This window comes from Branchiostoma belcheri, unplaced genomic scaffold, assembly GCF_001625305.1.
Source record: "Branchiostoma belcheri isolate BF01 breed outbred unplaced genomic scaffold, Haploidv18h27 scaffold35, whole genome shotgun sequence".
Lineage (NCBI taxonomy): Eukaryota > Metazoa > Chordata > Leptocardii > Amphioxiformes > Branchiostomatidae > Branchiostoma > Branchiostoma belcheri.
In genome coordinates, this window is record NW_017803965.1 from 2,199,498 (window position 1) to 2,225,425 (window position 25,928).

At 40.2% G+C, this 25,928-nt stretch overlaps 2 protein-coding genes across 2 annotated transcripts in view; both read right to left on the bottom strand.

The window, feature by feature from the left end:
* Positions 1–5,715, bottom strand: part of LOC109475762 (MAM and LDL-receptor class A domain-containing protein 1-like) — an 87,152-nt gene extending 81,437 nt beyond the window's left edge. Inside the window, exons 1-11 of the mRNA XM_019776522.1 lie at positions 5,556–5,715; positions 4,974–5,169; positions 4,683–4,826; positions 4,099–4,230; positions 3,602–3,726; positions 3,153–3,243; positions 2,565–2,705; positions 1,553–1,815; positions 883–967; positions 446–523; positions 162–305 (exon numbers count right to left, since the gene is read on the bottom strand). Coding sequence (XP_019632081.1) covers positions 162–305; positions 446–523; positions 883–967; positions 1,553–1,815; positions 2,565–2,705; positions 3,153–3,243; positions 3,602–3,726; positions 4,099–4,230; positions 4,683–4,826; positions 4,974–5,169; positions 5,556–5,597 — 1,441 coding nt within the window. The 5' untranslated portion in view covers positions 5,598–5,715. The remainder of the gene's footprint in view (positions 1–161; positions 306–445; positions 524–882; positions 968–1,552; positions 1,816–2,564; positions 2,706–3,152; positions 3,244–3,601; positions 3,727–4,098; positions 4,231–4,682; positions 4,827–4,973; positions 5,170–5,555) is intronic.
* A 197-nt stretch (positions 5,716–5,912) lies between these two features.
* The window catches only part of LOC109475763 (MAM and LDL-receptor class A domain-containing protein 2-like), a 32,509-nt gene continuing 12,493 nt past the window's right edge, over positions 5,913–25,928 (bottom strand). The window contains exons 21-59 of the mRNA XM_019776523.1: positions 25,602–25,726; positions 25,043–25,127; positions 24,723–24,809; positions 24,280–24,420; positions 23,518–23,783; positions 22,985–23,072; positions 22,322–22,504; positions 21,493–21,746; positions 20,921–21,011; positions 20,398–20,538; positions 19,858–19,963; positions 19,295–19,448; positions 18,814–18,898; positions 18,430–18,516; positions 17,913–18,056; positions 17,215–17,476; positions 16,440–16,603; positions 15,905–16,173; positions 15,348–15,432; positions 15,059–15,211; positions 14,446–14,702; positions 13,897–13,987; positions 13,472–13,612; positions 12,686–12,814; positions 12,196–12,323; positions 11,832–11,916; positions 11,580–11,666; positions 11,271–11,414; positions 10,725–10,990; positions 10,230–10,320; positions 9,784–9,933; positions 9,055–9,320; positions 8,798–8,888; positions 8,314–8,454; positions 7,897–7,993; positions 7,361–7,535; positions 6,931–7,015; positions 6,637–6,717; positions 5,913–6,118 (exon numbers count right to left, since the gene is read on the bottom strand). Of these exons, the coding sequence (XP_019632082.1) occupies positions 5,913–6,118; positions 6,637–6,717; positions 6,931–7,015; positions 7,361–7,535; positions 7,897–7,993; positions 8,314–8,454; positions 8,798–8,888; positions 9,055–9,320; positions 9,784–9,933; positions 10,230–10,320; positions 10,725–10,990; positions 11,271–11,414; positions 11,580–11,666; positions 11,832–11,916; positions 12,196–12,323; positions 12,686–12,814; positions 13,472–13,612; positions 13,897–13,987; positions 14,446–14,702; positions 15,059–15,211; positions 15,348–15,432; positions 15,905–16,173; positions 16,440–16,603; positions 17,215–17,476; positions 17,913–18,056; positions 18,430–18,516; positions 18,814–18,898; positions 19,295–19,448; positions 19,858–19,963; positions 20,398–20,538; positions 20,921–21,011; positions 21,493–21,746; positions 22,322–22,504; positions 22,985–23,072; positions 23,518–23,783; positions 24,280–24,420; positions 24,723–24,809; positions 25,043–25,127; positions 25,602–25,726 (5,681 nt within the window). The remainder of the gene's footprint in view (positions 6,119–6,636; positions 6,718–6,930; positions 7,016–7,360; positions 7,536–7,896; positions 7,994–8,313; positions 8,455–8,797; positions 8,889–9,054; positions 9,321–9,783; positions 9,934–10,229; positions 10,321–10,724; positions 10,991–11,270; positions 11,415–11,579; positions 11,667–11,831; positions 11,917–12,195; positions 12,324–12,685; positions 12,815–13,471; positions 13,613–13,896; positions 13,988–14,445; positions 14,703–15,058; positions 15,212–15,347; positions 15,433–15,904; positions 16,174–16,439; positions 16,604–17,214; positions 17,477–17,912; positions 18,057–18,429; positions 18,517–18,813; positions 18,899–19,294; positions 19,449–19,857; positions 19,964–20,397; positions 20,539–20,920; positions 21,012–21,492; positions 21,747–22,321; positions 22,505–22,984; positions 23,073–23,517; positions 23,784–24,279; positions 24,421–24,722; positions 24,810–25,042; positions 25,128–25,601; positions 25,727–25,928) is intronic.

Below are 25,928 nucleotides of genomic sequence, written 5' to 3' on the forward strand. Positions count from 1 at the left end.
GAGATGAACATTTTTGTATAAGAAATATGCTATCATATAAATCATGGCTTGATATGCATAATTACTTCGGAAAGGTTGTAATGATGGAGGTATGTGATCGTGGAACTCTTGTTATGATATAGTTTAGCACACTACTGATTGTCAGAGATGGATGGCCATACCTGTTCCTAAGGTATGGTCTGAAGTAGGCCCAGTCTGAGTACTCCCTGTGGGACCCTGAGATCGGGTCCAGTCAAAGGTGTCCGAGGCATCCTGGGTCCAACCACACAGGCCAGACTCGAAGGTGCAGCCATACTGGCCAACAGCTGTGGGGAAACAATTCAGCAGTCAGACTCATATCTGCAACATTTTTGTACAGATAGCGCATAAGGTACAGGCTTGCTCTTCATGAACCAATATGGTACTAATTAAGTGAAATATTGCAGTCTGAAGAGGCTATACACACCTATGGTGGGAGGCAGTGTTGTGATGGCTGGCAGTGTTGGAGCCAGAGTAGCACCAGGCACAGCTACAGCTGGTTGTACTACACAGACAATAAGACAAGAACTTGAGGATTGTCTCCACATACAATGACATGTTTCTCTTCCAAGGTTCATGTTTATACACATTCAGAAAAGGATTGAGTATCAAATTTATCCTTTACTTTACTTTACAAGACAAAACTAGACAGTACTACAATGTAGGTATTTTAACTAAAAAAAAACATAACTTTGTATTCTTATTTCTACTTACTTGGGTGATGCTTCAGAATTTGTTCTCTCAATGATTTATAAGAAAACACCTACTACCAGGGCAGTGTGTATCAAAACCCAAACTTGGTATTGGTGATAAATAAATTGTCATGAGGGAGAAAGTTAAAAATGACATCATAATGGGATTTACCAGAACAGGAACCAGGTGAGAAGGAGACATCATCGATGGCCATGTCACTCTGATGATTGGCACCACGAATAGCCTCAAACACAACCTAGTTAGGATAACATGTAAAAATTTAAAATTATAAGAGAACTCAGTTACACACATTTATATGAATATTCAGTCCAATAATTCTAATGGTAGAAATTCAAAGTCGGTCAAGTAGCCTGATCATAACATGATGATGGTACAGTATGTTGGTAAACCTGTCAAGATACCCTATCATAAAAACAGTCTACAGCTTGAAAACAGGGTTCCAATTAATGCTAATCTTTTAAAATAGGGTGGTGCAGTTTCTCTAGAATATATTACCATAATCTGTTGTTCAGGCATATCAGAGTTTGCCTTAGGTTGCACAATGTGTAAATTTGTTGTACTTAAGAAATCATAGGAAAGTAACTTTAAGTTATGAGTATATTAGTAATTAAAGCAAGGTTTTGCTATGATATACACTGTACATGTACTAAATAAACCCACATTTCTCACCATTAGTATACATTTGTACATTAGTCTACACGGACAAGGATCAGATATGAACCATTTTCTGATCAACATGACAAGAATCATTAATAAATTCAAAGTGCATATATTTTAAAAACAGTATTAAAGAAGCACTAGTATACACTTCAGATGTTACCTTGTAGTCACTGGAGCTTGAGAATGACACCTGTCCGCGGTACCACTGATCGCCCTGGTTTGTGTCTAACCGCCACAGGTTAGTGCGCAGTCCGTCAGTGGTGAAAGTGTAAACTGTCAGGCTTCCCATCCCTCCTGCACCGTACATGTGGAACCAGAACCGCAGGCATTTGTCGTCTGCGTGAGACGGGAATCTCTCGCTTTGTAGCAAGGCTACGTCACCAGGCACTCTTGGGTTGGACGTCTCCACAAATACATAATGCCCTACAGGAAGGTAGAATGCCATTTTGTAGTTGTAGAGAACAGTGGAAAACGAGAAGGGGAGGGGGTGAAACTGCACACAGAAAAGTTTGCTCTGCAGCATGCAATACCCAACACCGCCCTCAGACCGGGCAGCAGTTTATGCGGACCGGACTGGCCAGCTGATTCCAAATACCCCACAGGAAGACACATTTCCATTATACCAATTGCAACAACAATGCACAGTGGAGCAGTAGGCAGTAAATTTAGCTGATACTGTGCTCCACACATACTACCATTTGCAGATCATATATTATCACATATTTGTACCGTATACACTCTGTATGTAGATACAAAGTAATGATGTTGGAAAACCTGTCTGGATATCCTATCAGAAAAAAGGTTACAGCTCTAAAGTTGAAAGCAGGGTTCCATTTAATGCTAATATTTAAAATAGGGTGGTGCAGTTTCTCTAGAATATATTACCATAATCTGTTGTTCAGGTATATCAGAATTTGCTTCAGGTTGCACAATATAAAATCTAACTCTGCTAAACAACATTTGTTTCTAGGGTGAAAGCCTAGATAATTTTGAATTTTCCATATTGTACAATGGAGGGGGGACAAACAGATGATAAGGATTGTCATAACATGTTGTCTCACTACATGAAAATCAAACCACATAAATTTCAAAACCATTCCTTCACATTGTAATATTACTATCTTGGACCCAGGTCATCATGGAAGTATTGTCCCAGTGGCGTTCACCCTTACCTTGATCTGTGCCGAGGGTATGATCAACAGAAGGTCCAGTAAACTGACTGTCAGTGCCACCCCGTCCTATCAACCAGTCAAAGTCATCATCTGCCTGATTGTTGGTCCATGTGCACAAACCATTCTCAAAGTTACAATTGCCTGTAAGGATTCAAAATAAAAAATATCTTACAGAGCTGTACAGCATAATGTTAAAAGAAATTTACAGTCATTCTTTTTATCCATCAAAAATGCACCAACAATAATTGCTGGCAAATAGTATTATGTATAGTTACTCCATTTTACATAGCATGTGCATATATAATTCTTGTACTGAAAGTATGGCGGGTTTTCATTGGCATCATGATAATTATTATATGAATCTTGGCAGCCAGGTGTTGGCAGGTAAACTGATTAAGTAGCAGCACATTGGCATGTTTAACAAGCATACACTGTAATCCAACATTGGAGACATGTTAAGCCTGTGTATAGGTACCCTTTGGTGTAACATATCAGCTGTGCAAATTTCAGTCATTGTTGCTCAAGAGGATCCTGATGTTTGTTTAACCTGAAGATAAATTTTGTACGTGGTAGGTCAAGGTCACTTACCGGCTGTGGAACAATCATATGCCTTCAAGGTCACGTCATCAATAGCGATGTCACCTCGGAAGCTGGTGCTAGTGATTCCTTCAAATGCGAGCTGGAAAGTAAAGAATGATTTTTTTCCATTTGATAAACATTTGATAATTATTTTACAACAGTTAAGCACTTCCTTGTGTCCTTTTCACTAACTAAACACAGAATTATACCAATTGCAACATACAAATACAACATACAAAAAAGATGCAACATGATTCAATATGTTGCTATAAGCGAGGTCTAACAACTCTGATTGGAATAGATGAATGTAGTACAATCAGAAAATTGTAAAAAAAATTTACAGAAACAGCAACAGCATGTATCTGTAAAATGTTTATGTTTCCTGAAAGAGAATGGACATAGAAAGTGTATTTTATATGTAATGTACATAGAAGGATTTAATGAACATATGGACTTACTTGGAAGGCTGTAGTACTGCTCACGCTGACCTGAGCTTGGTTCCACACATTACCCTGGTCACTGGACAAGCTCCACACACTGGGCCCAAGGGTGCCGTTGGAATTAACATACACATTCAGGGTGCCTGGGGTAAAGAGTATTAAAAGTTAAATATTATAGAAAAAATGTATCATATAATGTTATCAAGTAGGATGAGATTTAACTAAAAAGGCTGCAATATTTGCTTTAGAGATAATCTGTACCAGAGAGAAGATGAGGAACATACAAAATACATGTATTCATTTTCACTCATTGATAGATTCTAAAAATAGCCCAACAAGTCATATATTTGCAGCTCTGTGTAAAGACCAACTCCTTAGATTATACATTAGGGGAGCACTTTTCTTGTATCTTTGATTATTCAACATCTGGTGCACTATCTATGTCAAATGCTAATCCCTCTGGTTAACACACAAAAGCTCTTTACCATGGTCACATAACAAGTACATGTACTTACCAATGCTGGCACCATACATGTGGTAGTAGAACTCCAGACAGCGGCCGGGTGTGGCAGGCATGAGGTTACTGTACAGAACCGCTCTGTCTCCTGGCTGCCTGGGACTGGAGGCCTCAATGTAAAAGTAGTGTCCTGAAAGTACATAAGATATTAATGTATAACTATGCTGTACAATCACTTCCACTTCCTCAATAAAATGATGATTGGACAATATTTATAACTACCTTCATTTCAGCACTAAGGACAGGAATACCAACATTTTACCGCATTCTTCTATTGTCCTTATTGTTGTTATACATTTGTATATAGAATAAGATCAGCTTCTTAGAAGAGTTAGAACTATTAGATATTGTTAGCATCACCAACTATGTATGTAACTTTGCCATACGTTACAACTGTCCTGCAATAAAGTTCTTCTTCTTCTTCTTCTCTACATCATTAATGTACCTAGAACTAATCTCAGAAGTATGCCTCGCTACTTAATAGAAATTCATACAATATGAACTATTAGCATTACAGATGCCATTACAGCTGCAACATTCTCCCAATTTTTGCCACATGAAAGCAGTATTTTCCAGCCTTACCTGCTCCTGTGCCATAAGTGTGGTCGTTGGTCGGTCCACTGTTTGATGTGGGGGTGTTCCCAGTCTGCCATGTCCAGTCAAAGTCATCTGTTGCACTCTGTGTATATCCACACACTGCAGTATCCTCAAAGTCACAGGACACATCTAGCAACAACAACAACAACAACACACTTTCCTCAAAATGAGTACTGTATTGTCCTCGGCAGCATTGAAGTAAGTTGAGTGTAAGCTTGAGTATGCCATCACCACACATGTGATTACATGTTGGAATAAAAAGAATTCATCTGTTACCTGAACCAGATGAGCACGGCCCATCCAACACCTGTATGTCATCCAGACCGATGTCACCACGGAAACTGGTGCCCCTGATAGCCTCAAACACAGGCTGGAAGGTGGAGGTCATGGGGACGTTTACTGTTGCCAGGATCCACAGGTCACTCACGCTGCCGGACTGAGTCCAAACTAGGCTGCCCAGGTTTCCACCAGACTACAAGTAAGACAATAGAAAATGGAGGGGTGCTATTGGAGGATGCTGAGAATCTGGCCAAAGATCGAACAGAGTGGTGGAGGAAACTTGCTGCCCAATGTGCTTTGCACAGAAGGAACTAAGTCTAAGTAATAAGTAGGACAGGATATAGTCAGATAAGATTCATGTCAAGCAAGTTAAAACTCTTAAGAACCAATGATGAAAGTCCATGAAATACTACTCTGCATGTTTGAGCTATTGCTGATTTTCCATTTTAAGTTATGAATATTGGACTTCTGGTGTTCCTCTTTTTTCACTAAGACATGAAACCCCAGATCAATTTATTAGTAGCGGGGAAAAGAGGGCAAAAAAAGTGACCACCCCAGGCTTGCTACAACTTTGCACACCTTTAAGTAGACGTTGAGCCTGTTGACATGTGTGCCGTACATGTGGTACCAGAACCGCAGGCACGCCGGCCGTGTCAGTGGTATAACCGGCCCCTCCAAACGGGCAGTGTCATTGGGCTGGGCTGGACTGGAGGCCTCAATGTAAACATACCATCCCTGGTCTGTGGACACGTAAGTATGGCTTATATGTGAGACCAAGTACTAATGTAGAGACTGAAATATACATCTACTTTTGCTTCAAATATTTGACTTAATCTAATACCAATCTAAATGCCATTACTACTTTAAAATTGGATACAACAATGTTATTTGCCAGATTTAAAGATACAATATCACTGTTTGAACCAATCTGGTTGCTTAAAAATCACTCTTTAAGCCATACAAAGGTGAAAAGAAAACTGTGACAAGAAGACGTGTACCTGTGCCCAATGTGTGATCGCTTGTAGGCCCTGTGTCGGTGGACCCGGTTGGGCCCTGTCCTCGTATCCAGTCAATATCATCATCCTGGGCCTGCTGGTACTGACAAAGGTCTGTCTCAAAGGTGCACTCATTCAGGATGGATGCTACATGACAATGGTGAAAGAACTGTTGAGTCAGACATATTGCCTAACAATGCATGATGTTAGGCACCCTAACACACCTGGTGTTTGCACCCTCTGGAAGCTTCTTTATCTACACTGCTGTAAATATATTCCCTCTTTCCCAGCATATACTAGACATGAGTGTAGGTGTCCATTGGTAGATGTAGATGTAACGAATTATATTCAGGGCTCAAACAGTACTTTTTGACCTCTGACCCCCAAGGCTGGACTATCCCACTCAGCCTTGGGGGTGCTCAGTTATGGCTATTTACACTAGTATCAGGAAATGGAATACAGGCAATAACCTTTCCTGGGTCCTTTCTGGGACTTTGACCTACATTCTTACTTCCTATCAGTGCCTCAGGTATGTGGAAATATTTATGTTAACACAAGCAAACACACAAACACACACTGAAAACATACCTCCATACACTGTTACAATAAAGTATAAACGAGGCTACAATACATGGTAACAATAAAAGCAGGAAAACCAAGAATACCTGGAGACAGGGTAGTGGTGACTGTTGTAGTTGTGGTCGTAGTGACCACTGGAGTGGACGGTGTTGCTGCCACAGGTTGGACTGATGTTGCAAGTGAGAGAGGAATGCAACACTATCAATCTCAATACTGTCTGTATCACAAGTACTGCTACTGACTTTATCTTCGGTAGAAGTTGAGCATGACAACATTTGGACATAAAATGACTTGTTTCATGACATTTCAACAAAATATGGCAGGCAGCTCATGTTTACTAAAGTACATCGTGAGCTGAATGTTATTGAGACTCTACTCACCTGTACATGATCCACTTGAGAAAAGGATATCATCAACAGCAATGTCCCCTCTGTAACTGAGACCTCTCTGACCCTCAAGTCTTACCTGCGATACAAATAATTCATCAAACAATCAACTTGTACTAAAAGTAACGTAATGTGTAAATCTTGTAGTCAACAGAATCAACAAGATCCAAACTTAAGTAATTTATAATCCTTAAACTTCTAATGAAGAAAGACATTTCCAATGATTTTAACCTCTCTCCCTCCCCCTCTCTCTCTCTATATATATAACTTTATATGCAGCTGGAATGCTGAACTTTATGTGTTGTTATTTTTAATGTATATCTGTACAAGCATTGTGTTTTCAGCACCAAGGGCATGTCATTGCGGCATACTTGTTGAATTTCTTTGAACAAGCCAATGGTAAATTTGAAGAAAACTTTCTTACATAGTACATTCCAGATGTGTGGATGATGGGGGTCTGTGCAAACAGCCACTGGTCTCCCTGGTCACTGCTTAGTGACCACACGGTCCTGGTGGAATTCCCATTGTCATAGTCAACAATGAGGACACTGAGTGTACCAACGGAGCTTCCGTACATGTGATAGGAGAACTGCAGGCACCTGCAACAGTAGATATTAAAAATTTGAATACAAAATATTTCATCATCAACAGAAAATAATTTCATCAGGTTGGTAGGATATAGGGATATTCGTCTTACACATCAGTACTTTATCTCACCTACTAATCTCCCACTGATCATAAAAGAGAAGAAAGACAGTTTCTCCTAGCTCTTTTCAGAAAGCACAATTGCAAGCACAAGCAAGAACTGTGACTCTTTCCAGTAGCATGGATGTCTGCACACAACATACAACAGCCAGGATTCAAACTCCCAACCTCTGGACGATGCATGCTACATGCAGAGTCATTACCATGGGATAACATCACTGCAAAGTGTAAGCAAATTTACCATATTACACTCACCTTCCACCACTGCTGGTAGGTTGGAACAGCTCACTTTGCAGCCAGCAGCGGTCACCAGGCACACGTGGAGAGGACGACTCCAGGAACACGTAATGACCTGGGAAGGACAGCAGCAACTCAGGTTAACCTTCCATGTATTCGTCCAATGACATATTGGACTTTACTTATCAGCAATATTAGGATATTGGTTATGAAGGCATGCATGTAACATCATAGAAAGTGTGCCAACTGGTGTATAACCATCCTAAGTGGTCATTTATTATAATAATTAACTACGTGACTGTAACATTATGCGGGGGAGTGGACTCTATTTGCTATGGAAACTGACAAGGCCTTATCACACGATATACACCTCAGAGTGGGTCATTAACTATTGATTGAAGTCATGGAACAAAAGAGAAAGAAGGGAATATTAACCAGCAGCAGTGCCGAGAGTGGTGTCCTGAGATGGCCCAGTGGATGTGCTACCGGTCTCTCCCTGTCCAATGGTCCAGTCAAACTCATCTCCAACCTGAGGGTTGGTCCAGCCGCACAGTCCGTTCTCAAAATCACAGTCTCCTGCAGGTTCGAACGTTGGACAAATATTTGTCATGTCTGCACTAAACTGCCTTCTGTACAGTCACTGTTCCTTGCTTCTGCTATGAACCAAAAGTGGCCCTTTCATATACATTTGTACATTGTACAATAAGATGGGTTGCAATCACGACAGGCAAGAACAAATCTATGGGTTCCTAGCCCAATGCCCTACCATTAGGCCACATGATGCCATGTACCCAATGCATGTAATTTGTTGTAGTCATAACCTACATGAAAATCTCTATGATAGAGGCATCACAACCAGAATACAACTCCGGGACTGCGGTGTCTTTATGTTCTGTGTCACCTAGTGAATAAACCTTACCAGGAAGAGGGCATGCCCCTGGTGTCAACTGGACGTCATCAATGGCGATGTCTCCACGGAAACCGTTGCCACGGATACCTTCAAACACAACCTGGAACAGCAAGCAACATTGTGTGGAATGAAAAATATCAGTTCGTCCTTCCCATGAAAGAAAGTTGCAACCAAAAATCATCAAATAAAATGATTAGGTCATAAGATAACAAGTACCACTCCATCTGTACCATTCACACTTGCTGCATTACTTAAAAGTCTCATACCTGCATAGACTGGCTTCTTCTTGGCACTGTGACATATCCGATCACCCATTGGTTGCCCTGGTCAGCTGACCTGCTCCAAATTGCCCCACCTAGATTAGTACTCCCATCATCCTTTGCGTAAACGTTCAGTGTGCCGATGCTTGACCCGTACATGTGGTAGTAGAACTGGAGACAGCTGGTGGAGTCACCGGGAAGTGGTGGGCTGATAAGACGAGCAATATCGCCTGGCTGCTGGGGTGCCGATGTCTCAATGTACATGTACTTCCCTGCAAAAATAATTATAATCATGATCTTTCTCCTGCAGTCTCTTAGTGTCACTGACGAAAGGTAGTAGATACTACCTGAAATGTCTGATCGTTTCCAAAATCATATCCAGTTGCTTGAGTTAATGTTTTTTTGGAGTATCATATTACCTGGATGTCTAACCTTCACCGACCTTGAAAAGCTCATTATGTCAAATTTAGTGACATAAAAGGTTTGCATGTAATCTGATTCAAGTATAAACTTTTGATCAAATTAGTTGAAAGGAAACTTAACTTTGTGGGTGTAGGGGAGGAGGGTATTTATTTGTAAACATAATCATAGTTTTTGTTTTGTTTTCACATTTGAACATGGTGACATTGCATTCAAGCTAAAAAAATCATCAATGTCACATACATGTACAATGAAACAAGACCATATTTTGTTGTTTCTTTGCATGTTCACAGACCAAAACCTAGAATATTTTACCTGCATCAGTTCCAGTGGAATGGTCAGTGGTAGGACCAGTGTTGGAGGAACCGGTTGCTCCATTGTCTTGGGTCCAGTCAAAGTCATCTGTCGTATCTTGTGTGAAGCCACAGATGTCTGGCAGCTCAAAGTCACATGGCTGGGTCAAGGCTGTAAAAAGGGGGAAATTTATGTGAGAAAAAAATTAGTGCAATGCAATGTAATGTACATTGTCAAATGGCTTAAAATGCAAACTAAAAATGAATTCATTTTTCGGACATAAGGTCTTTTGAAGTCAAAAACTCTTGAATTGTTGAAAATTGTTGAATTGTATTTGTTATCTTTGTTTGGCTGATTTCTATGGTTGGCATACCCAAAATAATTATATTCATTTCAAAGGCTAACAGAGCTGTTACAGCATACAATATGAAATGAAGTAAGACAAAGAAAACATGACAGTTTCTTACCAGGAGCAGCACAGGCTCCATCAGTCACTCTGATGTCATCCAAACCAATGTCACCTCGATAACTTGTACCTCGGCGTGCCTCAAAAGCAATCTTTAAGGACAGTCAGAAAACAAAGATCAGTCATGTACATGTTGTTACATCCAGTTTACTCTACATTAAGTATGTATAAATTACTTGTAATGAATCTTATGATTATATTTAGAAACTTGCTACAGCTTTGAACTTAAATTCATGTACTCAATCAAACTTATGTCACCTGGTGTTTGTAGAAAAGTCAAACTATCAATTTGAAACAACATAAAATTGATGTGTTACATATCCATACAGAAGCCAAATGTATATCTAACACAATCAATCCAATCATAGCTACACAGACTACATATCATGTGACTTTTATTTACTTATTGACACTTTTATTTATTTACAAGATATGCTGCACCGTGAAAAGAGATCTACTGAGAGGGACATTAAAAATTAGCACATAAAATACATACCTGGTACTGAGTAGACAGACCATACACAGAAACATCTGCCATGTGCCATGAGTCTCCCTGAGTACCCTGCTTGGTCCAAATCGGAGAAGTCAAGCCTAGATTGTTGTACATTCGAACGTTCAGAACGTCCACGTGTGCACCGTACATGTGGTACCAGAACTGCAGGCACTTGTCCTGGGCAGCTGGGATGTTTGCACTCAGAAGGACAGCGGTGTCATTAACAACCTGAGGTGACGATGTCTCGATGTAGATGTACCAGCCTTGGTCTGGGAAAGAATAAAGGACCAAGACAACACTAAGTATGAGTTACATAAAGGTGAACACCACCATGCATATATTATGTTAATGTAGAGGTCATTTGCATAATTAATAAGAACATGCTGAAATGAAGCATGACTAAGGAGAGCAATTTTACACGAAAAATATTGTCATGTGAATTTAGAAAACCATAAATAAAACTAGATTATGCTAATTACGACCAATGAGACAAAAACATATATTTCATGGAGGTACAAAATGTATGAGATCTCCGAATTCTTGTTGTACCTGTTCCCAGAGTGTGGTCTACAGTTGGGCCAGTCTGTGTGGAGCCAGTGGGGCCCTGAGCCCGGGTCCAGTCAAACTCATCACTCGTATACTGCTGCCAGCTGCACAGGTCCTGTTCGAAGTTACAGTCATACTGAGATGTTGCTGAAAAATATAAGAAAATAATTATTACAACAGTCACTGTTCCAGTACATTTTATCACAAAAAGAATTCTTCAATCTGTAAAAGAAAGACTGAGGGAACAGGGGTCTTTCAGCTGTGCAGATGCAGCAAAAACTGAATTTTATAGTATCTAAGCATTGTCCTTACCAAATGATGATGTTGGGAAATGAGGAATGGTTGTAGGCATCATGGTTGTCAGTGCTGAGGACCCTGGAACTGCAGCTATAGGACTCACTGTGTGGACGGGCAGAAATATGGCAGGTCAGAACTCACCACATAGTCATCACGCTTTTGTTACACATGCAATCTTCAAAAAATTGATGGAAAAACAAGTTGTTGAGTTTCATTTTTCATTTTTTTTCATTTCATTTTCTTGTGTGAAATCAAAATTTATCTTACCTGAGCAGGTTGATGTGGTGAAGTAGATGTCATCAATGGCAATGTCTCCCAGGTGATCAGTTCCTACTACAGCTTCAAAAACCACCTGGAACAATTCAAAAGGTCTTTGAACACTAAGTCTTGACAGAAAAAGAATAAGCAATTTGTTTAGATCTTCAACTTAAACACAAGCTACAATCCACCAAAAGGAAGACCACTGTTTAAGATAAAAGGAAGAACACTGTTTAAGATGCATTATTGTGCTTGAATTATTTGGAGAAAAATTAATTGGTTTGTGGCCATTTCCCTTCCATCAAGTTGTGTATGCCTACATGTACATGTTTGTGTGTTTTTGGCAATGTCTGAGTGGTGTAGAAGTTCTCACCTTGTAGTCATGATCATGGGAAACAGGTGCCTGCCCAGCAAACCACTGGTCTCCCTGTGCACCCGTGAGACTCCACACTTGGGAGTATGTATTATCTCTTTCCTTATGCACCAACACCTTCAGGGTTCCTAGGGAAGAAAGAGAACATTTACTCAGTATTTTAGTTACTTAAGAAACAAGTATTTTCTACAAGAGAAGTGAGTGGCAATATGGGGACAAATATCAACTCTCTGTTACTGATATTTATATGGTTCTTTCAAATGGCATTTACTTTTTGTCTCCAGAAAAACCTCCAGTAAGAACTGCACCTATCACACTCCGTAACATATGCACAACATGAAATATGGAAGATACCCAATGTTCAAGGCCAAATTCATATCCATTTTGAACGATTTAGTTTCGAATGCTGATTGGCTACATCAATTGTATGTCCCAAATGATGACTCACTCTAATCTACAGAAATGAAGAAAACAGTGTCTTCAAACTTACCGATTCCAGTCCCCTTCATGTGGTACCAAAAGTGAATACAGGCAGTTCTTCCAAGGAAGGTCTCACTGGTAAGCATGGCCGTCTCGCCTGGCACACGTGGGTTGGACGCCTCGATGAACATATATTGACCTGTAGTGAGAGAAACACATTAAGGTTTCTTCCTGTGACATTTGTGGTACCTATCCTTGGTGCTGACCTCAGTAGTGCAGTAGCATTTCCTTATGTTCAACTGGTACCTTTAGGACAATTAGGTCTCATTTAGTGACAGAGATTGGTCTTCTGTGACATTTGTGGCACCTGTCCTTGGTGCTGAACAAATGGTGCAGCAGCATTTCCTCATGTTCAACTGGTACCTTTAGGACAATAACACATTTGGTCTCCTTTCGTGACAAAGACTGGTCTTCTATCAGAATTGTGATACCTGTCCTTGGTACTTAACAAATGGTGCATCAGTATTTTCTCATGTAAAGCTGGTAACGTTAGGACGGTCACATATTAACTTTAAGTATTATCCCTTAAAAAAAATTGGTCCCCCGTGTCATTTGTAGTGGCTGTCCTTGGTGCTAAACTCATGATCAGCAGTCAGAACCGTTTAGTATGACTGTAAAATGAACATTTCTGTGTAGTCTGGTGATGTGTAGTCTGGTGATACCACTGACAATTGGTTCAGAACTGTTTAGAATGACCGTAAAATGACAAAAAAAACCACAAAATTTTGAGGCTGTGATAATAAGATCTAAATGTGATTCCAAGGTCAAGATGTGATCCCAATTAGCAACGCCTAACCTTGATCTGTGCCCAGGGTGTGATCCACACTCGGCCCGGTGAACTGGCTGCTTGTGTCGCCCTTCCCAAGGAGCCAGTCAAAGTCATCCACAACGTTCACATTGCTCCATGTGCACCTGCCATCCTCAAAGTCACAATCACCTGTCAGGTAGCAAAAACTAAAGTCAATATACAGCATTCTTCATCATCATCATCATTTGGTCATGATGGTTTTACATAAAGCTTCCTTCAACTGTCCCTATTCTCCATAGATTTAGTTAGATGATGATAGTAGTATTACATGTATTTAAAGTGCAGCATGCATCCTCATACAGTTGGTGTTTGTAGGCAGTGCAGGGTCTCCCTAAAAATGTATGTATAGATACATACGTACACTTCGTGTCTATACACTGAATATGATGATAGCATTTTGTCTGCAGACATACCGGGATTTGGACAAGCTCCATCTGTGATCTGCACATCATCTATGGCAATGTCTCCCCTGAAGCCTGTTCCTCGTTCTCCTTCAAATACAACCTTAGAGAAAACATGGCAAAGTCATATACATGTACATTACCTAGTACATATTCATATACAATCCCATGCCAACATGAGACTGAATTATCTGGCTGTAACAGAACATCATGTAGAAGTGTACAGCAGGTCTACTATTATAACTGCACAGGATACAATGTATCTTGTACAGAATCACATGAGATCTATACCAGTCCTACATTTCTGATGCGTGGGAATAAATTGTCTCTTTTATGCGTGGGAATAAATTGTCTCTTTTATAACATATTTTAGACAGTTCTATGCCAATAATAGTACCTTTCTTGTCCACTTGTTTAATGTCTGAAGCACTCAATGCTATATATTTAGAACTTATTACCATGACTCAAGAAGCATTGCTAATAATGGATTGATTTGCAAAAATGATTGTAAAATTGTGGCAGTACAGTTTTAGAACAAAACAAGGAACAGTGGTGAGAGACCTGGAATGATGATGTGGATATGATGGTGACTTGGCCAGCCAACCAGTGGTCTCCCTGGTCACCTGACTTGGTCCAGAGCGGGTTCCCCTGGACGTTCAGTGACCTCATGTAAACCCTGAGCATGCCGATGTTGGCTCCGTACATGTGGTACCAGAACTTCACGCACTGGCCGGTCGTAGCGGGGTAGGAGGGCGAGATCAGGCGGGCAATGTCGCCCGGTTGTCGGGGAGAGGACGTCTCAATGTACATGTATTTACCTGGGGGTATTTGCACATATTGTTGTTTGTTTGCTTGTTGTTTTTGTTTTATATGAGTGAAATCGACTGAAAATCTATGTGTGCTGGTACAATGACAGGAAGTATGCTGTTTCTACATTGCTACATGTACTATCACTGAGATATTTCATATGCATTCATGAAGTCATAAACTCATCAACCTCAATAATAAGGTAAATTAGCAAAACAATTCTTAGCTTTACTATCATGTCGTTTTGAAACAAAATCTAAAATCTTCCCACCAAAGTCCTTGTGATCTAGACAAAAGTTTGCTTTTAAACCTTTAATCTGAAGATGACAAAATCTCACCAAGTCCCCCGAAATACCCCCGGACCCACCTATTGCAGTGCCATATGTATGGTCAGTTGTCGGACCAGTGTTGGTGGTTCCGGTTACGCTGCTCTGTTGAGTCCAGTCAAAGACATCACTACTGTCCTGGGTGTATCCGCACAGGTTAGCATCCTCAAAGTCACACACATGCTCACCAACATCTGTCAACACACAAAAAAAGAAAAAAAAGAAATTTAAGTCCAATTTCAACAGTTGCCATAACACAGTAATTTAATCAATCCACAAAAACATTGTCCTTTTAAAAGTCTACAAATACAATGTATTACGATTACTTACATGTGCAAGGTCCATCTGCAAGCATGATGTCATCAATCGCAATGTCTCCACGGAAGCTTGTGCCACGTATCCCTTCAAATGTTATCTGGGTGCAACATTTACAAGAATCAAGAAATGATCAGTTCCTGGGTTCCTCAAAAGTTATGTACTTCACAAGAGCAAGTAACAAAACATTAGAATCCACAGGACCATCACCCTGTAGTATATCCTGTATATCTGCCTGTTATATGCATGACACAACCGTAAGACATGCTTATACAACAATACTGTGTGATAAACTTCTTTTTTTTTTCAACTGAAGGATAAGCATTATAGATACTATAAACAGTTAGGATAAAAGATGCCTTCATCAAGCTACTAATATTGAATCTTTTTTTCTTCAGGTTATTCCAAATACAGATTTGAATGAGGCAGTATCACAGTGAATGGTTACTGACCATGATACTGATAGTTGTGTTGTAGTAACTTCAAGTCATCATTTGTACAAGTCTGTTTCTGAAAGTTCTTGGATAGTATATACAAACATAATCTGTGCATCACACTCAAAGCTGTCTGACCTGGAAGTTGCTGTCCTTGACAATGGACACATGAGCCCGTCTCCACTCATCACCCAAAGTGCCCGATCTAGTCCAGATGGGAAGACCCAGGATCCCATTACTCTTCAGGTAGAGGTTCAGGGTGTTGACGTGGGTTCCGTACATGTGGTAGTAGAAGGTCAGGCACTTGCCCTGGTTGACAGTAGGCGGGTGGGTTGCACTCTCTATCCGGGCTCTGTCGTCAGCCTGACGAGGGTCGGATGTCTCGATAAACAAGTAGTATCCGTCAGCTGCAGGAGGCCATTGAAATGTTTGTTACAATGAATCACATTGATCATGAGTGCAAAGATATCATTGCACCAAGAAAATATGATAAAGACAGTAAAACATTGTACATATAGTCGTCAATGCTTTAAACTTAACAGTAAAAAATTACATGTTTAATTTTAAATTAATCTTGCAGTTCTTTACAAAATTACTTATATAGCAGAAATACTGAATAGCTCCTTTGGTACTTAAAAATTCTGTTTGCACTTGAAGGTCATAAGTGGCCTACCAAGGTCACAGAACTTCCATTGCGCAGCTGCACCAAAGCCAGAGGAATAGCCCACAAAATTGATGTCTAGCTTATTAGGATCAGTCCACTCCATGAAGGGGACTTGTTCTCCATAGCGTCCAACTTGGATCGTGCCATCGGAAAGGTAGGTGATCCAGAATTTTCTGGAACATAAAAGTAGCAGATAGGCTATCAGTAGTGTACACAAGCAATGATTTTTAGTGTGTTTAGACCAAAATATTGTTTGATAGGAATACAAAACTTGCAAATTTTAACTCAAAAATCCCTTTTGCTTCATCATCATCATCATCATTCATCCTCCATAATAGAGGTGGAGCATATGCGCATACAAAGTTAGCTCGCCAAAACTGTTTGTCATACATCCCTTTTGCTTAACATTACAGATTCTTGTTAAAGTTCTCTTAAGTCCAGTGGAAATTAGCAAGGTTAAGACTAGATCACAATAAACCCTAAAGCAGAAATGATGGACTTTTTATGTCATTGCTCCTTTTCTATGTTCTTGCACCTTATTTTCATTCTATAAAGGATTCGTTATTTCATTTTCTGTACCATCCTGTCTTGCAGTTTTATAGCCTTTTGAGCCTGACTGACAGAAAGACTTTCTGTTATCAAAGAGACTTTCTGTTATCAAAGAAACAAAAAAAATGTACAACACATACATGCAGCTTAGTCCACCGGCCCTACATTAACCTATAGCACACTAAAGTCACTGTTTCTTTACAGGGTTGGGTAGCAGGGAGAACATTAAGCATACCTAAATTCAGTTGCTGACAATATTCCTGGGGTTGCTGCAGTAGCTTGGTTTGCACCCTGTTTAGCTCTTCTAATGACCGACTGTGAGTTCCCCCATCCTCCAATCACAATCTCATACATGTCGTCCAGATCTTGGTTCTGAGCGGACAGTGCGATGTGGACGTCGTTGTTTGCCATTGCCGAGAAGTAGAACCGTGAGCGTGTGAGCTGGGGAAGGTCCCATACGTACAGGTAACGGTTTGGAGTGGAGCGGCTCTCGCAAACTGGTGATATGATAGAAAAAAGAAACTTTATTGCGGAACAATAGTACAAGGTACAAAGTATGGCACCTACTGGTACATAACTACAGTTCTGTAAGCCTAAACTACATAAAGAGTGTGGGATGAGAATGCAGTTATATGTATGGAATGAAATGGGCTTTTACAAACAATGGAGGAATTTCTAACTTCTAGACATTCTTTAATATATTTCCTTATTCCCTATTTCCTTAAACCTAATTCTTATGGCCATTTTTTGTTATTTTATATTTAACAAGTTAGTAGTAGAGATGACAGTCCTTAGAATGACATACATTTGTTTCAAACCTTCAGCAATATCTCCCTATATATTCTTGTTCACTCACTGTCTAGTTTTACATCAATTTTTTCCATCTTTGAAGGGTGTGTATCTCCTTTCCATCATGTAACAAAGAAGGCTTACCAACACCGAGTGTGTGGTCTGTAGAGGGCCCTGTGGCTCCTGTACCAGTGGTGCCAGTCTGCCTGGTCCAGTCAAACTCATCATCAGTGGCCTGCTGGTACTGACATAGTCCTGACTCAAACGTACAGTCCCAGGCACTGGGGGCTGCAGAGGAACAATACAAATAGGTTTTCATTACATTTAGTGCAATTCGTATTTCTATGATTCTATTTTGATATGTGTTCTTTTCATCTCTTTTACCAGTCTAATTAGTACTAGTACCAGGTACATTGGTCATCCTCGACAACAAGAGATGAACAAAAAGAAGAGTACTGGGTGTATATGGTCAATCTCCTTATCAGCCTCCAAGCAAGAATTTGCAATAAACATGCAATGAACTGAGTAATAAAGGTTTCTGAAGGTTTGGTATATACATGTAACGGACACATTTTATCTTAGCATAAATGTACAAAAGAATATTGAGTTTTGTGAATATGGTATTAAATCATTGCATGCAAGGTATCACATGTAGACAAACCTTGCGATGGTCCAGGAGTTGTAGTTGTTGTAGGTCCTACTGGGTTTTGTGTGGTTGGACCTTGTGGTCGTGCCTCTGGGGGCATCACTAAGTACAAGAAGCATGCAGCAAAAGCTTAGTACATTCAAAACATGGCACTTTTCTTGCAGTTTGATTTTTACATTGGTCTACACCACATTTTGGCATCAATTACCATGCAAAAGGTATTTCATCTGTATTCCAAGTGTTTGAACATAAAGGCATATCACTAACATGTATCTTCATTGACCCTAACTAAAACTGCATTTCATTTAGGCTGCTCACTAACCAACTTCTTAAAAACAAGTTTACTGTTTTCTGTCTGAAAATGTTGCACCAATATTAGCTGTGGAAGCTAGTACTCACCACCACATGGTCCTGTGCTGAAGGTTATGTCATCAAGGGAGATGTCTCCTCGGAAGGAGTTGCCACGAACACCCTCAAAAATAACCTAAGGGAACAAGTTGTAAGCAACAAAATCAACAGAATATCTTTTGCTAGTTTTACATGTATCTGCGCTGTTGACAGTCTGATAGAATATTGCCAGTCTGTTAAGGCAAGACCAATTTAGCTTCATGGTTGGAATATCAACATGACAACAGAGTCTGGGGGAAAGTCTGTACAATGGTGCACAGAATTTCAGGGACTGGACCGAGTCTGATGCAAGTTTTCAGCCTTATGCATCTGAATTGTCCTCTCTGGTTCAACTTTGCATAAAAATGTCAAATAAACAATGAATTAAATTGATGTAGCTTAATAATCAACTTCAGATTCACAAGTTGCTGAATGGTCTATTTTAACCAAAAGGTGGCTATGATAGTATGTTAATGTGTCTCAAACGACTGACCCTGTAGCTGTCACTACTCCTGATGTTGACCTGCCCGCTGTTCCAGCTGTTGCCCTGGTCTCCAGACAGCTCCCAGATAGAACGGCTGTTGCCTCCAACTGTGACCCACACAGTTAGTCTACCAATGCTGCTGCCATACATGTGGTACCAGAACCTATTAACACACACACATGTGGTCAGTCTAGCAATCCAGTCCTGCTATCAAATGCTTTTAAACCAGTGTTGCTGCTGGCCACACATGCAATAACAAAACCTGCAATACACACATGCATGCACACACACACACACACACACACACACACACACATACAAACACACCGAGCCACACACACACAAACACACTCAATATGTCCACACAAGAGACTCATTGAAAAAAGGTAGCTGAATTTTTTATTGGTACTTTGGGCCTCTATATGATGGTCATAACTCCTTTCCTTCCTGTTACAAACAGCAGATGGTCATTGTCGAGTACTATTACTACTATGGACACCTTTAACAACACCTTTAAGGTTCCAGTAAGCCAAACTGGATTGACCTACATCTCCACGTTTGCTTGTACCTACCTGAGACATTGCCCATTGCTGCTGGTGGCAGGGAAGACTTCACTGACCAACTTAGCTCTGTCATCAGGCTGACGGGGACTGGAAGTCTCCAGGAACAGGTACGTACCTGAAGAAAACAAATTATTTTCTTGATCCTAAATTGACTGCAATAACTGTTATGTATGCTATTAGTGGTTGTGTATACATGTACATGTATTAGTGGCAAGCTTATAAAACTGTCAATTCTACTTATCAGCAGATTACATAGTTTACAAAAATACTACAAAGGACCTGATTATTAAAAACACCTGAATATTTTCAACCTTTGCTTGTGCCAAGACAATGAGATATAGACTGCACATAGTGAAAAAGAAGGATTGTTCTTGTTTGTAAACAAATAAATATGCATTGTTAGCATATGCATCAGTGTAATATGATGCCTGTGCAAAGTACAAATCCTCTCAGCTAGATTTTTATTTTCTATTCAAAATTGTGTCACTTTCTCCTTATGTGACGATATAGAGCATTCAGGTAAATAGGTAGAACAGTACTCTAGCTCACCCTGTCCAGTGCCAGTGGTGTGGTCAGTAGAAGGACCAGTGTTCTGGGTAGGTGTGTCCCCAGTTCCCTGGATCCAGTCAAACTCATCATCGTTGAGCTCATTTGTCCAGGTACATAAACCATTCTCAAAGTCACAGTTTCCTGCAATAACAGAGAAAGCACTCATTTTTTATAGCCAGGAAGAAAACAAGAAACTCAAAGAAACTGTGCCTCAACTGCTACAGCATCCATGTTTACTACTGCTAACAACGGCTGAGAGTTCAGCACCAAGGCTAAGCTGGTCACAGTGCTGTTCTCAGGTGGAACATACATGCTTTTGATGACAATCATTTCTTTCAAATGTAAGCTGGAAAACGTAAGTTGGGCTGGACCTAGCAGAGATTAAGTGCAGATGGGAGGGGGGCGCGATGGACAGACCAAAGGCTGTGGAAGATATTGACTCCCTGCCTTGGTGCGAAGCACTGAAATGTGGTGAAGATGATAAGATAACAGCGCAATCCTACACAATGTACTTTTGACCTACCTCCCCCTCCACAGCTTCCATCTCTAATGGTGACATCATCAATCGCAATGTCTCCCCGGTAGCTGGCTCCTCTGATGGCCTCAAACACGAGCTAAGTAAAGAATCAAAAGTACATATTGTATCTGACGTGAGCCAATGATCACTAATCATCAGTAGGTCCATATGTACAACTTAATCAATAACATGCATCTGAAATGTATTGGAAGGTTGTACAGAGGAGTATCATACCCACATTAGAAAAGAGCATGTTCACACCAGTCCATTCAGTTTTAGCAGCCATCTTGTTGTTTACTGGTGAGATAATCATTCTTGTGTTTTGTGGTTTGGTTACACAATGTATTTGGTTATACAATGATTCCAAGTACCAAGCATAAGTGAGCAAAGGTTTCATAAAAACAGTGTGTTTTATTGCCTTTTCCTGTGTCTCCCTGCACAAATCTGGTGCTTCCTTATAACTTGTATGAACTTATAAACTACATAATTTATATAGTATGCAGTTAGAGATCAAAGATGAACACTATTATAATAACACATTTCTGCCTACAAAAACCAGCAATCATTCAGTAACTCACCTGATAAGAGTCTGTGGGGTTTATAGTGACCTGGTTGATCACCCATTGGTCCCCTTGGTCGTATGATAGACTCCACAGCGGAACTGTCTGTCCTGCCACCAGTAGATCCAGCTTTAGTGTGCCAATGTCCCCTCCGAACATGTGATAGTAGAACTCCACACAGCGCGCACTGCTGGCTGCGTATGTGGGCGAGAACAGGCGGGCAACATCGCCAGGAACCCGCGGGCTGGACATCTCGGTGTACATGTAGTAGCCTGAGAAACCAAACTGACCATTAGAATTCTGTTCATGTGAGATATGAATTTGTGTGTGTTCTGGTATATATTACTTCACAACTCTGCTTTTGGATTTGTTGGATTCTCAATCAGTCAATAGTACATTACTTTGCAACTCTGCTTTTGGACAAAAAGGTTCAGGGTTTCATTCTCATTGAATCAACAAGCTACAAAAAGGTTGCTGTCTTAAGGCTGGGGCATTATACTTATTGAAAAGAGTCTATTTTCCTTGTACATGTACTTGTAAATATTATCTATCGCTTTTGATGCGGCCTTTGGAGAAAATTGTTTTCTGTAAGCCAAAACTACATTAAGAGCTCAAAATTATCAAAAATGTATTATTGCAGTATCAATGGAAAAACTTGAGAAAAATTTAAGTCTCACATGTAAAAACGTATGTGCTAGACATACAAAAGAAATACAAAGGGCACAATACCTTTGAATTCTGAAAAAAATTAGAAAGCAGTCTATACATTGTAACTCTCTATAGTCTCTTCAGGAGTCTATAACAGTCTGACCAACACATGTACTCTGATTAAAGAACTTGAACGTACCAGCTGCAGTACCAAGGGTGTGGTCATTAGAAGGGCCACTATTGGAGGTAGGAGTGTTGCCACTCAGTCGTGTCCAGTCAAAGTCATCGTTGGTGTCCTGTGTGTAGCCACAGATGGCTGGATCATCAAACGTGCAGGTATCCGCAGTGGGAGGCAAGGGGGATGCACTGGGGTTCACTACTACTGCAGAATGGATAGAAGTAAACTGTTATTCTAAAAACTTAGTGGCCTAAATTTTGCATTTTGTATTATTATGACCCTACTACTATGCCAAATTGGGTTCAGGTAACAGGTAATTCATATATCTCAAACTTGATCTGCATAATGCACATTCAATAAGTCACTGAAATTGTGTCCAGCTGGTTCAAACTACATTTTTTGTATGTGTATGAAGGTTCCTCATCCATGTACATTTAGATGAAGATCATTAGTACTGGGTAGTGTCTAATAAAACCTTCTATCAGTTCAGTTGTACAGATTCTTGTAGTTTGATCAAAGAGGCAAAGTGGCATCATGCCAATGTCAGAGGTCAATGGCCTGCTTCCTATATTTTGGAGATTTTTATCCAAACCTTCCTGGATAAATAGACAAAACAGGAAAACAGCTTTCCTATAAGTTGGAACTGGATCAAGATAATCATTTTTCTTTCATTTTTCAACTTACTTGGACTGCATGACCCTTGTGTCAGCTGAATGTCATCCAGTGCAATGTCTCCCCTGAAGCTGGTTCCTCGCACCCCTTCAAATGCCACCTGCAATCAACACCATTCAAGTAGTACATGTATATAAAATGTTACATTATTATAGGCACTACATGCCAGCAATGCAGAGGTGTTAATCAGTGTATCATTACAACAATCTTGGAAACATCCAAAATTTAGTAAATTCATTTTTCATGGTCTTTCAAGTCTTGGTCTGTAGTCAAAACGTTTCATACCGAATGAACCATATATTATCGATAACAACTACTGTTGAACTTCTTTGAATTCAAATTTATTTACTTCCTTACTATTTCTCGTAGATCTGTAACATTGATTTTGTTTTCCTAATACATTTTTACCACAAGTACTCTATTTCTAAGACCTTCAGGGCTATGCCTTTGGCTAGTCGGGTAGCCCAGGCTGTACGTTGTATGTTTCAGTACAGCCCAAAAAATCAACGCAAATCTGTAGACTTTCTCTAATGAATGCCCCCCACCTGGTCCACCACATCCCCTGGGTTGATTGGCAGGTTGACTTGCCCCGCCCACCACTGGTCGCCCTGCGTGCCCTGCTTGGTCCACACGGGTTGTCCCAGCTGGCCTCTCCTCATGAAGTACACGTTCAGCATGTTGACGTGCTGTCCGTACATGTGGTAGTAGAATGTGAGGCAGCGCTGGCCAGAGCCGGGCAGCTGAGGGCTCAGGACTCGGGCCGTCTGGTTCAGTGATTGGCCAGATGTCTCGATGTAGATGTAGTATCCACCTGGTCATAACATAAGGCAGACATCTCATTGTTTATTCACAAAATATGCTGACATGGTGGAGTGGATGTTTCTTTTCTTGAGGTCATGAGGGAAGAGGTCAGGGTCAGACAAAACATATAACAAGATACAGTCATGATCAAAGTATTAGATAAAAGTCCATAGTAGAATGAAGGAAGATTACGTTTCTTCATTGAATCATATCCCTCCACTTTTAGGCTAATTTGATTACTTCTTAGGCAATGGGTTGTGACTGTTTTAAGATATAATACTGCATGTAACAGTGTATAATTGTGTAAAATAAAAACACAGTTCAAAAATATTGTTTTAAGAGACAATGCATGATACAAGTTAACCAAAACACTAAATTAAAGGAAAGGAGTTACTTTCAATGGACCTGCTATGGCTACATTTTACACTATATCATAACAAAGTATGCCAAGAATAACTGTTAGAATTTTTAGAAGTCCATGTTTTATTTCCGCAAAACAGACTCACTCCCAGTGGTGTGGTCTGAGGAGGGGCCAGTCTGAGTGCTGCCAGTTGTCCCAAGGTTCCTGGTCCAGTCAAAGTCATCATCCCCAGCCTGGGTCCAGCCACAGATGTCTGTCTCAAAGTCACAGTCAAAAGCACCTGGACCTAACAAACATACACAAGCAAATGTCACATGTCACTAGTTACAGGTACAACATGTGTAGCAATTTGTTATGATAATCATGGTCCTTGTCACGTAAAATTGTGGAGCATTTTGGATAGCCATTAGGCCTTACAAACAAATCATACTCTACAAAATAACAGATCATACTGTTCTGCAACAGCATAATCTTGAAATCCACAAAGATCATAGTGATAACCTTGATTTTGATAGTCTCTGCACATGGATTATCTCTTAGTATTGCGTTTCTTCCAATGCAATAATGAACACATAATTATGCACAAACCTGGTGTTGGCCCAGTAACGGCTGGGGAGGTAGTCATTGTTGGAACAGCCGGGGTTGTAGCTGATGGAACAGCGTCTGCTGGTTGGACTATAGAAATAACAAGGCAATCAGGATGACCTCTTCATAGTACAATGAGCAGAATTGCAATTATTCCAACTCCTTGTCCAGTAATTTTCATACAGGTATAGACTTTTTTAATCTCAAAGACATTATTGACTTAGTTCCCTGACAGCAATTAAGACAAATACAATGTAAGGGATCGGAAAACAAATCTAATTAGATCTTTGGAGCATTTATTGAACGTATTTCCTCCCACTTACTGGTGCAGGCGCTTGTAAGGAAGTCAAGGTCATCTATGGAGATGTCACCACGGAAGCCATTCCCACGCACTCCCTCGATGATAACCTACAACACAGGGGTAAATACATGTCACAAACAAACCACAAGGTAGAATTGTTTATAATAAACAACTTACTTGACATCAAATTTTTAAATGGACCTTTCTCCAACTAAAAGAAATACTAACTTGAATCCATTAGGATCAACATAGGGGTAAAGATATATCATAAACAATAAAAAAACAACTTGAAGGTAGAATTATTACAATAAACAACTCGACATCAAATTTTTTAATGGAACTTTTCACAACAAAAAGAATTGAAGCCATTTGGATCTTGCTTACTGAATTATAGAATTTATACTCTTGCTACTCTTTGTCCTGATATGACTATGTGCACTGAGTAAAACATCTGTCTCAAGACAAAATTTTAGATTTGATGATCATTAACCTTCTCTCTGCTGCCTAACCCCATAATCAGTACAAATTTGGTGCCTAGCAGCTACCTCAGCATAGTGAGGGTTAAGGAGAGAGTTTCCTACCCTGTGTCTGTTGCCACCTGTGATTCCAACTTTGCCATTGAGCCACTGGGTACTCTTGTCTCCTGACAGCTGCCACACTGTGGTCTCTGTACCGCCCAGCTCCTGAACAATCACACGCAGTGTTCCTGTAAGAACAACAGAACTGCTGAAGATCTGCATGGATCATCATACTTAATCTGTAGCACACTTATAAGTAGCCATTTGGCTACCAGTTCTCTAGATCTATTGGTTTTAACGGGGGTTAGGTAGCAGGGAGAAGGTTCAGACAACAATGTCAAAGTGTCTTGCAATTGTCAGACTTTTTGTTTTAAAATAAAAAAATTAACT